Source organism: Aulonocara stuartgranti (genome assembly GCF_965226115.1).
Source record: "Aulonocara stuartgranti genome assembly, chromosome: 12".
NCBI classification, from domain to species: domain Eukaryota; kingdom Metazoa; phylum Chordata; class Actinopteri; order Cichliformes; family Cichlidae; genus Aulonocara; species Aulonocara stuartgranti.
The window spans coordinates 4,822,248-4,839,969 of NC_138948.1; the positions used below are offsets into that span (position 1 = coordinate 4,822,248).

A 17,722-nucleotide genomic window follows, 5' to 3' on the forward strand; every position below is an offset into this window, starting at 1 on the left:
TATCGCAATTTATGTGATAATATTATGGGTTTGTTAAACTGTCCAATGTGAAAATGTTGGAAAATGAAATATCACAGCTGGAAATCAATGAAAATGGAAATTCAGAAGAAGTTCTGTCCTTTTCTTTATTAATGCACATCATAGATAACTATGTAATGTGTCTGTTGCACACTTTGTATGTCAGGAATAACCATAAATGCGTTCTTACGAATGGCTGCATCAGGTCTTTGCATCCACAATAAGCGAGGATAACAGAACTCCTGGGAAGTTCTTGTTTTTAAGACAGTCACCTTTAGTTTCATGCTGAGTGATGCTGGATTGTTGCAGACAAACCTGATTATGTTTCCCACTGGGTTTTAATCTGCAGAGGCAACACAGAGTAAAGAGAAGCATTATTATTTCAGTTTGACTTCAGTCTCAGTTTAGTTTTATCCCCATGTAAATTTGATAAGAGCCAAATTGAGGAAACAAACTCAGTGTGTGGTCAGAAAATGCCACGGTGGCTTTCAAACACATGTCACAACAAAATATGAAGGATGAGACATCACATGGAAACATAACGGAAACAGACGCGGAAGAATTAATCTCTGAAGTTTCTCACTTTATTGAACTGGCATTTGCCCGAGACCACCAGAACTGGTGGAATGGACACCAGAATGAACACAAAGAAAATCAAAGGTAGACAAAAATCAGTCAGGAGGGATCAGGAGAGAGCAACGGTCTGCCAAGCCAGTCCCTGTTCCAGAGTTTTGTAGTTTTGCACCTGCTGTTGCTTTAATATTAAACTAACGAGGTTGAAATAGACTCACAGTGGTTTCTGCTTCTTAATTGGACAGATTTAAGTATAACCAACTTTGTGTTATGCTGTGATCATCAAGCATAACCTATTTTTTTAGCAGTGTACAACCATCTCATACCAAAATATGAAAGATGAAATAACAAACATAATGGACGTTTTTGGGCTTAACGACTACTTTTCTCTCTTTTGTCTCTTTAGGCACCAGGATCAGCACCTTCACACAGGCTGACCTGGCATCACGCAGCATCCAGTACGTCCACAGCAGTGAAGAAGAGAAACATGCTGACCAGTTCTCCTTCACTGTGTCCGACGGGACAAATGAGGTGAATGGCAGAAGATTTTTACGATACCTGGTAGCTTAACACATTTTGAAATTCATTCATGAAGGAGGTCTTGATGCAGATATCTACTGACTACAACAGAAGCTCTGAAATGTTATATGTTCTTCCTAAAGACAAATAACTTTGTTCCCGGTTTGGCCAAGAAATAAGTCAGCAGTCCTTGTGTGTCCAAAGAGGGACCTTTAAGCTCAAGTGCAGGGAACAACCTTAAATGGTGCAGAAAACAAGCTGTTGGCAGGAATTAAGAAAGAAAACCAGAAAGAGAAATGTTTTCTGATCACTTAAAAGCTTAGCTTAATTAAAAAACCTTAACGATGCCATAAAATTGAAAGATATGAAAGAAATCTAAAAATCTAACAAACTCTAAAGCTTTTATAACAGCAAGAAAGTGGCAGCTTCCTGCCCCAGGTCACCTCATGCATAAATCTGCCTCGCTAATCCGAACTAATGAGGATCACAAGGACTCGAGCAAACATGTGAAAAAGGTCATTTGGCCTTCACGCCTGGCTGACTGCAATGTGTGGAAGCTTTGTGGCCACTGTGCTAGTTGATGAAATTGTGTAGCCCTTTTGTACTTTTGCTAACTCTGAGAAGCCTGACAACTGAGAACTACTGCATATTTATAATCAAGTGTTTTGCTTTAAGATTAGAGGGGGGGGTATTTTAATGATACCAAAGCAGAATATTGTTCTGTCCCTGCGAGGAGATGGGATTACTTGAGGGCATGCCAATTCTGTATTAATGCAGTTTGTGGTATTTGGGTTATGCCATCTGGGGTTAAACTTTTTCATCATAGTGAGACTTTTCTATTTGCTGAATTGTTGAGAAAGTTTTCGGTGGAAAGTAGGACATTGATGACAGGATGTATTTTTGGTTACGCATATGTGTAACAGTTTCATCATCTTATTATTTGTTCTTTGTCATCAGGTTGCCCAGACTTTCTACATCACCATCAAGCCTGTGGACGACTCCCTGCCTCTTCTTCAGGTCCCTGGCATGAGGGTGCAGGAGGGTGTAAGAAAGACCATCACTGAGTTTGAGCTGAAAGCCACCGATGCGGACACAGAGGTAACACACTGGCTACATACGTTTTCTGCAAGTCTTTCACAGCTTTAATTACAGTATATGTGTGACATCATGATAAGAATCAGGTGTCACCTTCTGGAGAAGGAACGATGACAGAGATGCTTTGAGCACTTCAGAAGATCTTAAAGGAAAACAAAACAAAAAACTTTTCAAATGTGTAACTGAGGTCAAAATAAAGCATTCGAGGACTGATTTCTGCAGCATGCACACTCATGCTTCTGCTTTAATTAAGGCTAAACGAAGGCAAATGTTGCTCTCCATCCTCTGCTGCATATATTGTTAATATATAACTCATATATTGAGTTAATAGTAAGTATAAAATTTATATGAAGTAATTTCAATGAGCTCTTTTGCCTTTTTCCTTCTTTAAGCAGCTGATTCGCTTTATGAGCTGCACAATATAAACAGATAATATCTTTGAAGCTTGGTATGATTCGCGAACTAATTGGCGTCATGTTTGGAATGATATCAAAGCAGTACAGTTACCAGTTTAGAAAATCTGAATATTTATTTTGAGATCATTACCTAAGCTGGCTAAACTAAGCAGCCGGTTTAAGGGATAATCCAACACTGTTAATCCCATAAATCTGTAATTCTCAGTAAAAACTTGAAGATTTATTTTCTACTGCTTCACTGTAGAATTTTAGAGAATAACACCCGAAAGTGATGTTAAAGTCCGGCACTAGATAGATATTTTGAAGCTGATTCCTGAATTTGAGTTCTCACTATTTTGCATGCTTGGCTGTTTGTTGGTTGTGCAGAACAAACACGGCTCCTTATGTAGCTTCATCCTAGGGAGACATTGCAGACGATATCACTGAGCCGTCCTTCCTTTCCCTGCATTTTTCCTCCTATAACACGACCTTCCTCCAGGCGGAGTCCGTCATCTTCAGCGTCGTCCAGGCTCCTCGACATGGCACCATCGAGCGCACCATCAACGGCCAACACTACCGACAGACCAGCAGCTTCACCATGGACGACATCTACCAGAACCGCATCAGCTACAACCACGACGGCTCCAACTCGCTCAAAGACCGCTTCACCTTCACCGTGACCGACAGCACCAACCTGCTCTTCATGGTGGAGGACGACGGAAAAGAGGTGTGTGTGTGTGAGTGTATCAGTGTGTGTATAAAAGGCACCTTCTGGAGTTTTATTACAGTGGGATGATTGAAATGGCAGAGTGAGGGCATGTCTGCGAGAGTGTGCCTGCTCTGACCTTTTGTGAATTTGTGGGTGTATTCATGTGCTTCTGTCTTTGTGAGGACAGAAGCTGGGGGCTTTTGCAAAGGGCGGACACCTCCGGAAACACAGTGAAAATATTTTTGCAAAGGACATGTTTGGAAGGACAGGCTATTTCTGTAGCATGGAAGGAGCAGCTTTATGTTTGCAGCTCATTTCATCTGAATAATATTTAGAGTCCTACAGAGCGGAGACACACAAAGTTTTGTGTTATTAAATGTGCGTATTTAATTATCTGCTGCCCTGAAAACTCACATAGATTCAGTGAAGGGCCACACAATGGACAGTTTACCTAAAACACGAAAAAGTGCTGTGCTGCAACACACAGGAAATCTTTGGTCCGTATGGATGTGTCACAATCTGTCACTACCTGTGCCACCCGAATGGATTGCAGGTACAGCGTAATGCTACCAGCAGTGACACTGGCAAAAAGCAGATCTAAAATCCTGTTACTGTCATTTGCACTGAAGCAGGTGAAATAGATAAACAGTGGTTTATGTTTCCTAAATGGAAACAGTAACAATTCTGAAGTAAAACCTCAAATTCGGAGCCAGCCTCTAGTGGACATCAGAGGAACTACATTTTAGCGCTTCTCTATTCTTTAGCTGAGGAGTTGCCACTTGGGCAAACAAAAGTGCAGCACACTATGTTGTCTCTAGAAATGTATTAACCCGTCGCCACTATCGAGGATTGTAAGATGGTCCGTGAGGAGGGGCTTATTCCACGCATGTTTGCCCTGGATGCACTTTGACATCCTTGCGAGTGTTTTGTTTTCACAGCTAGACCAGAAACCATCACACAAAGGTCCCTACAACTACAGAAGGACGAATGTGTGTGCAGTGGTAATGTCAGCTTTATGGTTATGAGCAAGACTCAGGGTGAATTGACTCCTCTGCTTGTCAGTTTTCCCCCCTCAGCTCCACCACCTGTCATTACTAATAGCCCATATGATTAAACTGAATGACAGCGTGTAGGTATTGACATCCCCGATCGCAAACACACACTTCCCAGCCTTGGGTTTATTATCTTTCCATCACCTGGGGACATTTGGCTCGACAGCCACGCGTGCTCTGTAGCTCAGTAGATGCTTCGTGGCATTATCGCTGCTGTCGTTTCGGTTTCATTCCCACTGGAGCTGCTGTGTTATTAAATAATGTATGAGTTGCTATAATCTGTGTGGACAAGCTCAGCCTTCAAATGGCACGTGTCAAAGTTGGCCTTATTAGCCTCTCTTGTGGTGATTAGTTGCTCCCTCATGCACCTCAGACAGCAGGCGGTAACTGTGCATACTGGAGTAACTTATCTGATTCAGCCTGCCATCGCTGTTGGAAGCGGCTGAATCAATAAAGTAAAACCCAGCAGAACCTTTAAATGGTTCCTAACAACATTTTGAGCTTTCAAAACTTTGTTCAATGAGAATGACTTCAAGTGGAACCTACAGTGAAGTCTGTGCATGTCTCTAGCACAGCTTTTTGCAACCTGATATTGCATAAAGAAGAACAATTTACTCCAAAGTCTGAAGGCGTATTTTAATAGCTGGGTGTCTAAGTTTAGTGTTTTTGTGCTTTCTTTGAGCTTAAACACTTATTTAATATGTTTAAGTTTGTGTTCCTGAGCTCCAGCGTCTCCCTGTCTGTGCTCCGTCTCGTTCATGTGCTTCTGTCTTCTGTGCTTCACTGTCTGCGATCATGCTCGAGCTCGTCTCCAGAGTCAATTATCTTCTGTTTGTTTCCTGCTTCATTTTAAAGGTCAAGGATGCCTTTGAGTAGTCACTTTTTCTTAGAAAGGTTTTTAACTGAGTGAAGCGAAGTAAGCGCGTGGCAGCCATAATAAGAGCTGGTCGAATTGTCTAAATACTGAGAAAAGATGATTCAACTCACCTTCATTATCTCCTTTGGCAGGAGAAGATCCCATAATTGACAGTGATGCACCATTCGACCATCATTTAAAGCAATCAATACACAAAACTGACAAAAAGCGCTGATCATATAATTATGTTAATTATGTGTGTTTTTCCGTTTCCATAATCTGTTGATATATTTAGAATTTTCAGCCTGTTAAACTCACAGCTGAACTCTGAACATCACACTGCTGTAATAAACTCTGTTCATGTCGAGTTGTGTGAAGAATTACTGTAAGCGCTCTAATTCCAGATTATGAGGGTATTATGGTAATTAATCAAAGTACATTTGAGGTTTGCTATAGTTCAGTTTGTATTGGTCATGTCTGTTGTATTGCCAGACACGAGTATTATCATTAATTAAGTTTTACTTTGGATCAGCTGGGATGAGCGATACATGCAGGGGATTTTGTTTTAGTTGAGTAGAAATCCTGAACAAGGAGGAGCTCAGAAGTTTCACTGGATCAGTCGCCAGCAGGAAAACACAAGAAAGTTAGACACGCTGTCCTTTTAACACTGTAGTTTTTACTACTTGTTAAAATTCACTTAAACCATGTTTGCGGTCTTTAAAAATTGTTTTTAATTTCTTTCATTTTTGGGTTTTCCAGATAGTGACAGCCGCTCCCCAGAAGTTCAAGATAGATATCCTGCCAGTTGATGATGGAACGCCGTTAATTTTCACCAACCTGGGACTGCAGTGGCTGGAGTACATGGATAACAAGGTACGATAACGATGCAGGGACACATTTTTATTTTTCCATCTGATCATGAGTAAAATGAATGTGGGGTTTGATTAAAAGAGAACAGATCCATAAAAATGTCGAATGTCAAGGTCAAGCTCATCTTCTCGGGCACGTTCAACTGTCCAATGTAATCTCTTAGAGAGAAGAAATGATTGAACAAAAATGCCACAAACCTGCTATTACGTTACCAGTAAGACTGATGTTTACATCCATAGCATCAGTGGCAGACTGGTCTGCTTTGTGGCTGGAGATGATGAAGTAAATGACCTCCCTCAGACAATAAGCACACGCAGTTTCACTTGCATTCTATTACATATGCACACCAGAGGAGAGACAACCATATGCATGACGGGCAAAAACAAGGCTTGAGACTACATGTTCATATGATCCATAAAGTTTCAAAAATTAAGTTTAAGGATGTTAAAGATGTCTGTAATGTTTTGACACACTGAAGAGATCCAGTGCACGTGTCAGAGGTGAGAGTAGAGGAAGACATCGATTCCAGGGAGTAATGTGGGAGAAACCGCAGGCCCGAGGTGTGCAAGAACAAAAGGTCTTTAATTCATTAAACTTTTTACCCCCCCAGCTGTAAAAAGCCGATACGGCACGCAGGCAGTTGGCATGGATGCCCAGATTTGTGAATACGATGACTTGAAGATGAACCAGTTTTGGGTTTTCAAATTGATACCATAGATACCTCTAGTACTATTCACGCAAAAATCAGTGACCTTGATCTCAAGGTCAAGGTCTGACGCCGAGTCTTGTGACTCGAGACTGCATCACAGTGTGTGGTGTGGAATAACAAATTTAGCTTGACTATCTGAGCGTGGCTGCTGCTGCTACTAACCAGCAAACCGAAATGCAGCATGTAGCGGTGCACTGATTGAGGGGACACTGACCCCTGTGTAAAAAAACTGGCACACACCAAAACAAATTTGGACAGCAGAAGTCGCTGATGTGTGCTGTAGCTTCTGACTGAAGTGAGGAGATGGACAGAAATAGCCAAAGATTTAGATTTCAGGTAGTGGGCATTTGCTATTGTACACACTACATGCACAAAACCTGGTGTCCTTCCCATATTTATTAAATCCAGGTCCCACAGTGGTGATAATAAATTCTGCAGAAATCCAAGTTAGTAGGCATTTAGGAAACAAATCTAATTAAACTATTTGTGATGTTTAATAGCCGTAAAGTGAGAACAGCGGACACTGAAGAGAACTTTTTCTAATTTATTACCTTTAATTGGACACCAGCAGAGGACGGAGACATCAGGATAATTCAGATGTGTTTAAATGAGCTGCATGTTTGCTCAGCAGAACTCTCTCTGAGCAAATTATGTTTTAAAAAGTGCCAGCACACCCTGCTCTGCCTGAATATTCTCCAGCAGAGTAAATGTGTCTGTGTGAAGTGCGAAGGAGAAGCTCCATCACCGTTTGTTCTGAAATTAGCCCCTCCACCTCCACCTGCTGGCTTGCACACCTCATCGCAATGCAGCGCACAGGTTTGTTTGGTAGGCACTGTAAATATGTCACATCGTTCATTTATTCTCAGCCTTTGCTGTGTTTGCGCTGCAGGTAATTAAGTCCTGGGTGTTTTATCACTGAGCCAAATTATCATACTGTTACACTCCAGTATCTTCTCCTGAGTGCTGGAGGGGAAAGCAAAACCTGACCATTACCAATTGATCATATAGGCAGGAGACCTTTGGTCAAAGAAAATTATTCCATCTGAACTCATTAATATTTGGAGGTGCAGCTGTGTTCTGGGATATCCTAGACTTCCATGTGCAAACATGGATCGCCTGAGGTTGAGAAAGGAGCAAGTAGGTGGTCCCATGATAGTGCAGTTTTTGTTATGGCCTGCAGGGGGAGGCAATTTCAAAACAATTTCTTACGGAGTTTCATTTAATACAGGGGTGTCGAACTCCAGGCCTCGAGGGCCGGTGTCCTGCAGGTTTTAGACATCACCTTGGGTCAACACACCTGAATCAAATGATTAGTTCATTAGCAAGTTTCTGGAGAACTTCAAGACATGTTGAGGAGGTCATTTATCCATTTAAATCAGCTGTGTTGGATCAAGGAAACATCTAAAACCTGTAGGACACCGGCCCTCGAGGCCTGGAGTTCAACACCTGTGATTTAATACAACACGATGTTTCGGTTGCTAATTGTGGTCCTCTTTAGTCATTTAGGTGAAGCGGGGCATGCATTACAGCATCGTTGCCCTGCCTCTAACATAGGAGCGTGCAATCAAAATGTGGAAAGTGTTCAGAGTTATAAATATCTCACTTTTGATTCAAAGATGATTTTCAAAGCAAACTGTGAAGCTGTGTGCAGGAAGGAGCACCAGCAGCTCTCGTGTTTAAGAAGGCTTTCTTGTTTCCACATTGATAAAACCATGATGGTTTTATTTCTTCGTGCTTTTATTGAATCTGTTTTGTCCTTTTAGTTGTTGTGGTTTGGATAGTTATCTGAAAAGAGCAGAAACTCTGTGGTCTAACAGGTTGACTGATGAACCACAGCTGAAGTTCCCTGTCCACCAGACAGTTGCAGCGGTTGGCTGGTTTCATTTTTCTTTACACAGTGAGATTTGTTTTTCTTCCTCCCAGACAAAGGCTTCTGGTCCCAAACTGTAAAACGACAAGGTTTAAAAAGTCACTTTTGTGGATTACATGATGGCCAAAATTAGTATAAATTTTTGTTGTCAGTATTTTTTGCTCTGCTTTTTTGTTTTCTGTTGTTTCTTCAATTCACGAGACCAAATCTACCTACGGTTAAAAATAAAATAACCTGAACCTGAAAATGTTCAAATCAAGGATTTCCAGAACTGTAGTTCCCAACCCAGCATCCACGTAGAAGTTACTGGCAAATCTAAAAAGAAGGTTGGTTGCAAAGTAGTTTGCAGAAGAAACGGCTTAAAAAAAAAACACAGCTGAACTTTGTTTGTTGGATACATTGAAACGTATTTGTAATAATCATAAATGAAACATCTTTAAAATATACGAGACACACCAAAAAACTTTTTAAGCCATCACATCACCTTCTGTGGTGATGTTCCAGATGTGCATGCTGGTGGTTTTAAACTTTGGAAAACTTGTAAAGACGACGTAGAGATCAGTCTAAAGTCCTTCATCCAACTAAGAGTCAAATAACAACAGTTTGGATGCTAATCTGTACTTAAGTGGGGAGATCAGTGTGTACAATAGCATTTCCCAATAATTTATCCAAACTCACTGGAACAATTAGCGAGTTTATAACCCACATAAACCAGATGCTGTCCATTAACAGAATAGAAAAGTTAACTACTTTGCCCTTCAGAGGAGGGGCTCTTCAAAATTTTGTTGGCTGAATGTCAATGTCGAGATCAGATACAGAAGCAAACACGTTTTTTAGTTGGTGTTGTGATGTTGGATATGCTGATTTCTGTTTTTTGAGCCAGTAGTGAAGCGACGCTTCTTAACAGCGGTATTTTTGCTATGATAGCTACATCAGGGAAGCTGAAATTGAAAAGAAAAGCTTCCTGCTCAGCTGAATCACAGTGTGACATTGTGAATGAAATCCCCAGTAATGAATTCTTGCACTGTGAGATGATTTCTGTGCAGTGAAAACTGAAAAACAGGAAATTTGAGTCAATCCTGTCTGATGTCTGTCAGGCCACCAATCTGATCACCAAGAAGGAGCTGCTGACCATGGACCCGGACACAGATGATGGACAGCTGGTTTATGAGATCACCACAGAGCCAAAGCACGGCTTCCTGGAGAGCAAGCTGAAACCTGGGAACCCCATTACCACATTCACACAAGGTACCGAAGCTCTCTCTGTTGCCTTTATATTTACAGCAGTAACAGTTTAACTTATTAGACAACCCATCCCTCTTAACTTCTCCTCCTCAGACAGCTTCGATCCTTGTCCAAAAAAAGACTCAGTTCATCAAATTTATCCAGAGAGTCTGTATTTAAAGTGGTGACACTTTTGCAACTCTCTGTGGCATGTTGGAACCAATCAGGGCCAAATCCTGATTGGTCCAGAAGCTGATATCCACACGATTGTGCTTATCCACTAAAGTGTTCTCAAATATATTTATATCAAAGAAAATTTCCATCAGCTCAACACAGGTTGAGAAAAAGAGTGGGTGCAGTTTTGCTTTTCCCCTCCTTCTGTGAGCTTTGATGTTTTTTTACTTTTCCTGCTTCAAATATTCATAAAAAATTAGGATAATTTTCCTTTTTTGTGTCATACTGAATACTAATAAACCATGTACTACATGTGCATTTTAAAAACTCACATCAATGGGCTGATGGTGTACGATATTAAAAGGAAATGAAGGCTACTTTTTGATATGCAGGATGGTTATCTTATCAGGTTAGTGTGGGATCACCGCAGTCATAGTTGGGATATACTGTGTAAAGCTGCAGTTAGTGCCAGTTTACGTTTCCAAATCAAACCCTTATGACTCTTTAAAATGAAGCCATGGCTTTCTGACTCCCTTCAAGTTCAATCTTTTTTCTCTTCTGAGATAGTTTCATTTGAAGGACTTTTTAATGCCTGAGGATTAGCTATGCCTCAGAGCAGTTGGGACTCACATATTGGAAACCCGCTGCTCCTGGGCTTTCCTTCTAAACTCCCTCAACGGATGACATAAACCACAAAGACTTCTCTATCAGTGTATAGAGAGCCACCTGTTTCCTTCACTGCACCAGTTCAGTGTTGCATCGGTGCCCTCTTCTGTTCATCCCGCATCCTTCGTGCCGCTGCAGAGAAAACTCGGTGCCTGTTGGAAGGTAGAGGAGGGGAAAACAAAAGACTCCGTCACATTTTGTCTTCACAGTGAGAAGGAGGGACAAAAGCTTGACCCCACATTCTTCGCTCTGATCATTTCTCCGCTGAACGACACCACCTATCTGCTGTATTTCCCGTTGCACACGTTTACTCAGCTAATTTGCAGTTTAAATCAGCAGTGCTCTCATTATGAGCCTGCTTATGTTCACCTCAAGGCTGCAGACGAGGATCAGTGTCAGCCTGCTGTTGTAAAATGTTGATCCTCCAGGCTGCAGAGAGCAAGTATAAACAGCCACTTTGATGTGTCGCATGCTCAATTTGAAGCTTGTAAACATCATTTTCTTAATGATAATAAATTTCCAATAAGTGAAATAACCCTTAGCCTGAGCACGAGAGATGGAGGCAATATGAATAAATAAAACAGATGAGATTTCTAGTAATCAACATCATCCCGACTGTGAGCATTTGCTCCCATATTCTGCCAAATGCTTGTACGCAATCTAAAAATTATGTTTGAGATATTACTATTCTGGATATTAATGCATAATTTAGTACTGTCTTCATCTCTGTGGTGTTTATGCTGAGCTTCCTGAAGGTCATTTGGCCAATTTTGAAGCAGCTGGGCTCACATCTAAGTGTTTCCCTTTCTACAACCTTCTGTGGAAGGTGTAAATGAGCAGAAACCCAGAGCCAATAATAACTTTCACATTCATTTCCAGGCTATTTTATTTCTCCAAGTACTGTGAATTGGCCCAAGGCTGCAAATTATGGAAGTGATATTTTCCAAGAAATGCCTTCTTTGCAAAAGATTTTCACTCTTAAGATTCAATCAGTCTTTTTTGGGTGTCCCCCTCCTCACAGTAAATTTGTGTGCAAGCATAAAAATCAGCACTAATTGTCTTTAAAGACCATCGTGTGAATTTGGCTCTCCTGCTGATTTAAAAACCTGCTGCAGTGCTTTGTGACATTTCTGGCATATTTAAAACATTATTTTCAGCACATTTTGAACCCGTGTGGTCGTTTTTGACTGACTCCCATCAGACCTGATCTGAGTCAGTTCACTTCTTAGTAATGGTATTTTATTAAAATTGAGTCTGAATGGCTAAAATAATTATGTTCATCTCCTTCTGAGGCAGCGTTGAGCTCAACTTCAGGGTGAGGCTCTAAGACATTCAGCGGGATCTCACCTGGGTATCTTTCCTTTAGAGATTATCAGTGCACACCTAACTCAAAGGAAATTATAAGCAAGACCCAGAAACCAGAGAGCTTATACTTTATGTCTCATCTGGCCTGAGATCTCCTTGGGATCCTCTGGAGGATCAGAAAAGCATTGCTGGGTGGAAGAAAACATGACGGTAACAAAGTAAGAAATCGAGCCAAACGGCTACTGAAACATGAAGTGATTGAAACATAAAAAACAATTGGTAGACATGAATGAACTGATGAAGAAGCATTAATAGAAGCACTAATACTAAAAACCCCAAACAGAGAAATAAATTTAGACTAATGTGGCTGTTTTTCTTTGTAGCCGATATCAATCTGGGTCTGATCCGGTACGTGCTTCATCAGGAGAACGTCCAGGAAACCATGGACAACTTCAAGTTCCTGGTCAAAGACAGCAAACCAAATGTGGTCAGTGACAATGTCTTCCACATCCAGTGGTCCCTCATCAGCTTTGAGCACAAAAGGTCTGCACCATTTCAAAGAAATATACATATTTTATAAAGATTATCCGTTGGACACCCACCCTTTTACCTTCCTACTTCTTCTATTGGCACCACAGCTACAATGTGAGTGAGAAGGCCGGCACAGTGGCGGTGACCGTGAAGCGAACCGGTAATCTCAACCAGTACGCCATCGTGCTCTGCCGCACTGAACAGGGCAGCGCCACCTCCACGAGCAGCGTCGGATCCAGACCTGGACAGCAGGACTACGTGGAATATGCTGGGCAGGTAGAAACTCGATATTCCACGTTTAAAAAATGAACATTTCTCTTTTAATTGATTTTATTTCTCTCCTGTGAGTTTGTGTTCTTCATTTAGTCTGGAAACCAGTAAATGCTGCTAAAATCTTATTTATCTTTGTAACAACAAAATAATCCAAGGTTAGGTCTTACTTTCCTGTTCATGAACTTGTGGACCACAGCATCAAGCATAAAAACAGATCCACGGCTTCGAGCAGTTTTTGACCTTAACATCTTGGGAGTAACGTGAACCTGGAATCTTTTTGCATTTTCATCAGTTTTAAGTGGAGTACAACAGGAACATAATGTTTGTACTACAAACATCCTATTTCAGAGGAAGAAAATCAGTGGTCCTAATATGGAACCCTGAGGTACTCCTTTGTGTACATGGAGGTTTGAGGAGGAAAAAGATTTAGTAAAGTGGGCACACTTTTGCTTTACTTGACATTCAGTGACGTGTATCATCTATAACTAGCCTATGTTAAGTTAAGGTTTTGTAATCACTTCTTTAATGCCTCCTTCTCATTGTTTTCCAGGTGCAGTTTGATGAGCGTGAGGACACAAAGGTGTGCACTATAGTCATTAACGACGACAAGGTGTTTGAGGGGATCGAGAGCTTCCATGTGGAGCTCAGCATGCCCGTGTACGCGCTGCTGGGTGGAAACACGCGCGCTGTCGTCAACATCAACGACACAGAAGACGAACCCACTTTGCAGTTTGACAAGAAGATTTACCATGTCAATGAAAGCTCAGGCTTAATCCATGCTCCCATTGAAAGGAAAGGTACACACTGCAGAGGAGTTTCTAACATTTCATTTTCCACGAATTTTCTCATAATTTCTTTCTTTTCATTTTCACTTTAGTTCCTGCACACACTGTGTGACCTTGTTGTCTCTCTTCATTTCTGCTCAGGTGATACCTCCAGCACAGTCTCTGCTCTCTGCTACACCGTAGCCAAGTCAGCACAGGGCAGCAGCCTCCACGCTCTGGAGTCCGGCTCTGACTACAAGAGCCGCGGCATGACCACCGACAACCGAGTGATCTTCGGTCCTGGAGTCAGCATGTCCACCTGTGATGTTAAGCTCATCGATGACAGCGAGTACGAACTGTCCGAGGAGTTCGAGCTGGTGCTTTCAGACACCTCCGATAACGCACGCATGGGCGACGTGTCGGTGGCCAAGGTCATTATTGATGGACCCAACGATGCATCGACTGTTTCTCTTGGAAACGCCACGTTTACTTTCAGCGAAGATGCTGGTATGAGCCTTTTTCGTGCATCCACCAGCGTAATGTCTTTATGAATTCATATTTCTTATTGCGTAATTAAATTAAATTTAAGTAAAAAAAATTAAATGTTTCAAACGGCTAATAGCTTCCTATAAAAAACTAGTGCACTGGTAGCTAGCACTTCACAATAATCATTAGCAATGAATGATAGATTAGTAGTTAATTAAACTTTAGTTACACATATTTATTATTAGCATTCTAACTAGTAGTAATCATTTTTTTTGACTGTATAAATGATCTATAAACAAACATTAATGTTAGTATGATAGATATTTTAAGAGTTGGCACTTGGGTTGGCATAAAACCTGTGAACCCACTCACTGCGTAGTTTCACTTTCATCACAAATGATAACAAATAAAAAACCCAACTAGGCTTCAAGGAAACTTAAAGAAGTCCAGACGCTTTTCTTTCCAAGCCCCTTAGACTACGATGACCTGGATGACTGAGAACCTTCACAGACAAACTTTTATCACGTGTGAATGTTGGAGATGATCACTGCTCCACTCTCCAGAAACACTGAGAGGTTATGCAGCCAAAATAGATGCTATTGCCCGAGTTGAAAATTAAGCAAATAAATATAAAGTACAGGTGTAACTAGTTAAAAACAGCACAAAGCCAAAGTACATTTAAAACAACACAGTCAAGGTACAGTCTAAATAATACAGACTGACAGAGTGGCATGGCAGCTCAAAGCAGCTCTGAATAATAAGCTCTGCTTTGCTGCTCATTTTAAGCTGGTGGTGTGATTGATGGTGCGGCTTGATTGAAGCAGGGATTGGTGTACCAGAACAATCAAGCACAGTGACAGTCTGGGAGCTGGGAGCTGGAGGAGATGGCAGAAAGCGGAAGTAGAAGCTCCAGTCCTGGACAGGGCCTAAACAGGCTACGAAACACAAGCAGATATAAAATAGAAGAGAGAAGACCACTTTAGGATCATGTTAGGACTTAGGTGGAAAACTGGTGTCACTGGTTTCACTGGTAATCCATCTGCATATCCTGGCAGCAGCTTTAAATGAAGCCTTTGAAACCTTAATCAAACAACAATAACGTCTAAGGTCATCGTTAAGAAATACATAATGTAAAAATGTTATATGGAATGTCATCAGAACATAATTTTTATCATCAGTACGTCATGAATAATTTATAAAATAATTATTTGATACACATTTATTACCATACATTATAATATTAGGTGTTTGTACACATGACAGTATTTACAATGATTTAATATTTTAAAAAATTACATAATTTATAAGTAATGGTTATATTTTCTTTATTACTTTTTTATATGAGTTGTTTGAAGTGATGCCTATTCTTATAGCTCTCCATTAGGAATTTAGGGCATTTCCAATAGTTGTTAGAAAGTAGTCTTTGTATGGGAGGTTTCATAATGGATACATTTAATGATATTAGTGTAACCAGTTTACGTGCATCATGTTTTGTGGAAACATTTCTCATCGTCAGTTAGATCACTGCACTCTGTGATATTTTACTTGTTTCATTTATTTAGGAACATTGGACGTGTTTTGGAGCATGACACAGAATAGATTGTTTCCTCTCTTATAATTAGCATCACTGACAGCTACACTGCGCCTCATCTTTCTGCTGAACTTCTTCCACTTCTTTCTTTTTCTCCTTCTTCTCGCTGGCGTAGCTTTGATCTTTGATACAAAGGTATCTTCCCCACAGTGTTGAACAGACAGTATCATTAGTTGCAGCTAAAAGAAGCTGCGAGATTCAGTTTCTGTGTCACTTTGTTCTTAGATCAGGATTTAAATTACTTTCTATGTAAAGATCAAAACAACTTTGTAAATTAGAGTTATTAATATCTTATAACCCCTCAAAAACACAGCAACTTCCCACATTTCACATTTTTTTACCTTGCATTTCACTTTTCCCTCTCTCAGGCACAATTGAAATACCAGTGCTGCGTCATGGCAGCGACCTGTCCTCGCTGACCTCTGTGTGGTGCGCCACCCGACCTTCAGACCCTCCGTCAGCCAGCCCCGGGGTCGACTACATTCCCAGCTCCAAGAAAGTGGAATTCAAACCTGGAAAAACTGACGAGGTGAGGACAGACTTCTCACCTACAGTCGAATTCTATAGTTTATATTTTAAGAATGAAACAGTTATGTTGTTTCTCTTGTTCTACATGTTCTGTGTGATGGGTGATTAAAAAAAACATCCATCATCCTTTTTTTTAATGCACCCTCACACTGCAGTCAGTTAACTTCAGGTAGGTCAACTTTTGTCCAACTTTAGGAGTGGCAATGATTTTGCTACAACAGTGAAAATAGCACGGAGACCCCAGCACAGATGTCACAGTTATGTTATCGTCCCAAACAAAAACACTTGAGCCAGCTGTGCAATGGGCTATCAGATAATTGATAAACAGGATGGAGGACAGTCGGGGATGCTGGGTTAAAAAAGCAGCTTGTAGACTGTGAGCAGATAAAGCAGCTTGAACTGGATACGCTGTATGAAGTTTTGCCTCTGGGATGCGTAGAACGGTGTCAGCACTTGTACACAGCTGGATCTGAGTTAATTCTTCAACACTGACATCTTTACGTACAGTAGATGAACATTTTTTTATAACATCATCAGCCGAGCTCACCAAGTTTCTACTGCAGCTACCAGGAAGGTGTTTTTATTCCTCGATAAATAACAGATTCACCCGTATAACCCTTGCAAATCATTTAATCTGACCTCCCTTTTTTTAAACAGACGTGCAGTTTAACCATCATGGATGACATCCAGAACCCGTCCATTGAGGGGTCTGAGTCCTTCGTGGTGTTCCTCAGTTCTCCTCAGGGTGCTGTCCTCCAAGAGCCCTATGAAGCCAACGTCATCATCGCGGACACGTTCCAGGACAGTACGTCCTCACAGAACAATCGCAGGCTTTAATACACATGTGTCATGTCAAACACCCTTCATTGATCAGATGTTGCTCGCTCTCTCTCAGTTCCTAACATGCAGTTTGAGAAGAGCTCCTACACCGCGAAGGAGAAGGATAACCTTCTCCACATCCCCATCATCCGGACCGGCGACCTCTCCTTCAAGTCATCGGTGCGCTGTTTCACCCGGACCATGTCCGCCATGGTGATGGACGACTTTGAGGAGAGAAGGAATGCAGATGAGTCGCGCATCACTTTCCTCAAAGGAGAGAAGGTAAAATGTTGAGTCAAAATGTGACCTGATGTTTGTGTCCTTGTTCTCAGACTCTGCTCATCAGGGTGCTTCGATTGTGCATTTTCCAGGTGAAAAACTGCACAGTTCACATCATTGACGACTCAGTGTTCGAGCCTGAGGAGGAGTTTCAGGTGCATCTCGGTACACCGCTCAGTGACCACTGGAGCGGCGCCATGGTGGGAGCCAATGATATTGTCACTGTAACCATCACCAATGATGAAGATGGTAAGCAGGCGCTTGATCGCCATGTGATTCACATTAAACAGGATTTACTGATATGCTGTCAGAGAATAATGATAGGTTTTATATCATAAAAAGAGCTACATATATACATTTTACATCCTTTATCTGATACTAACATGAAAGAAGCTGAGGACTTTTATTTTGAAAAA

General features: G+C 41.2%; 1 protein-coding gene across 3 annotated transcripts in view; it reads left to right on the forward strand.

Annotated features, from left to right (window-relative positions):
* fras1 (Fraser extracellular matrix complex subunit 1) overlaps positions 1-17,722 on the forward strand; it is a 299,701-nt gene that overhangs the window by 269,758 nt on the left and 12,221 nt on the right. For all 3 annotated transcript variants that reach the window (XM_082555470.1, XM_082555468.1, XM_082555469.1), the window contains 13 exons: positions 998-1,122; positions 2,068-2,208; positions 3,100-3,327; positions 5,977-6,090; positions 9,764-9,914; positions 12,419-12,578; positions 12,674-12,842; positions 13,390-13,636; positions 13,766-14,110; positions 16,049-16,209; positions 16,866-17,013; positions 17,104-17,309; positions 17,399-17,555. In XM_082555470.1, coding sequence (XP_082411596.1) covers positions 998-1,122; positions 2,068-2,208; positions 3,100-3,327; positions 5,977-6,090; positions 9,764-9,914; positions 12,419-12,578; positions 12,674-12,842; positions 13,390-13,636; positions 13,766-14,110; positions 16,049-16,209; positions 16,866-17,013; positions 17,104-17,309; positions 17,399-17,555 — 2,352 coding nt within the window. The remainder of the gene's footprint in view (positions 1-997; positions 1,123-2,067; positions 2,209-3,099; positions 3,328-5,976; positions 6,091-9,763; positions 9,915-12,418; positions 12,579-12,673; positions 12,843-13,389; positions 13,637-13,765; positions 14,111-16,048; positions 16,210-16,865; positions 17,014-17,103; positions 17,310-17,398; positions 17,556-17,722) is intronic.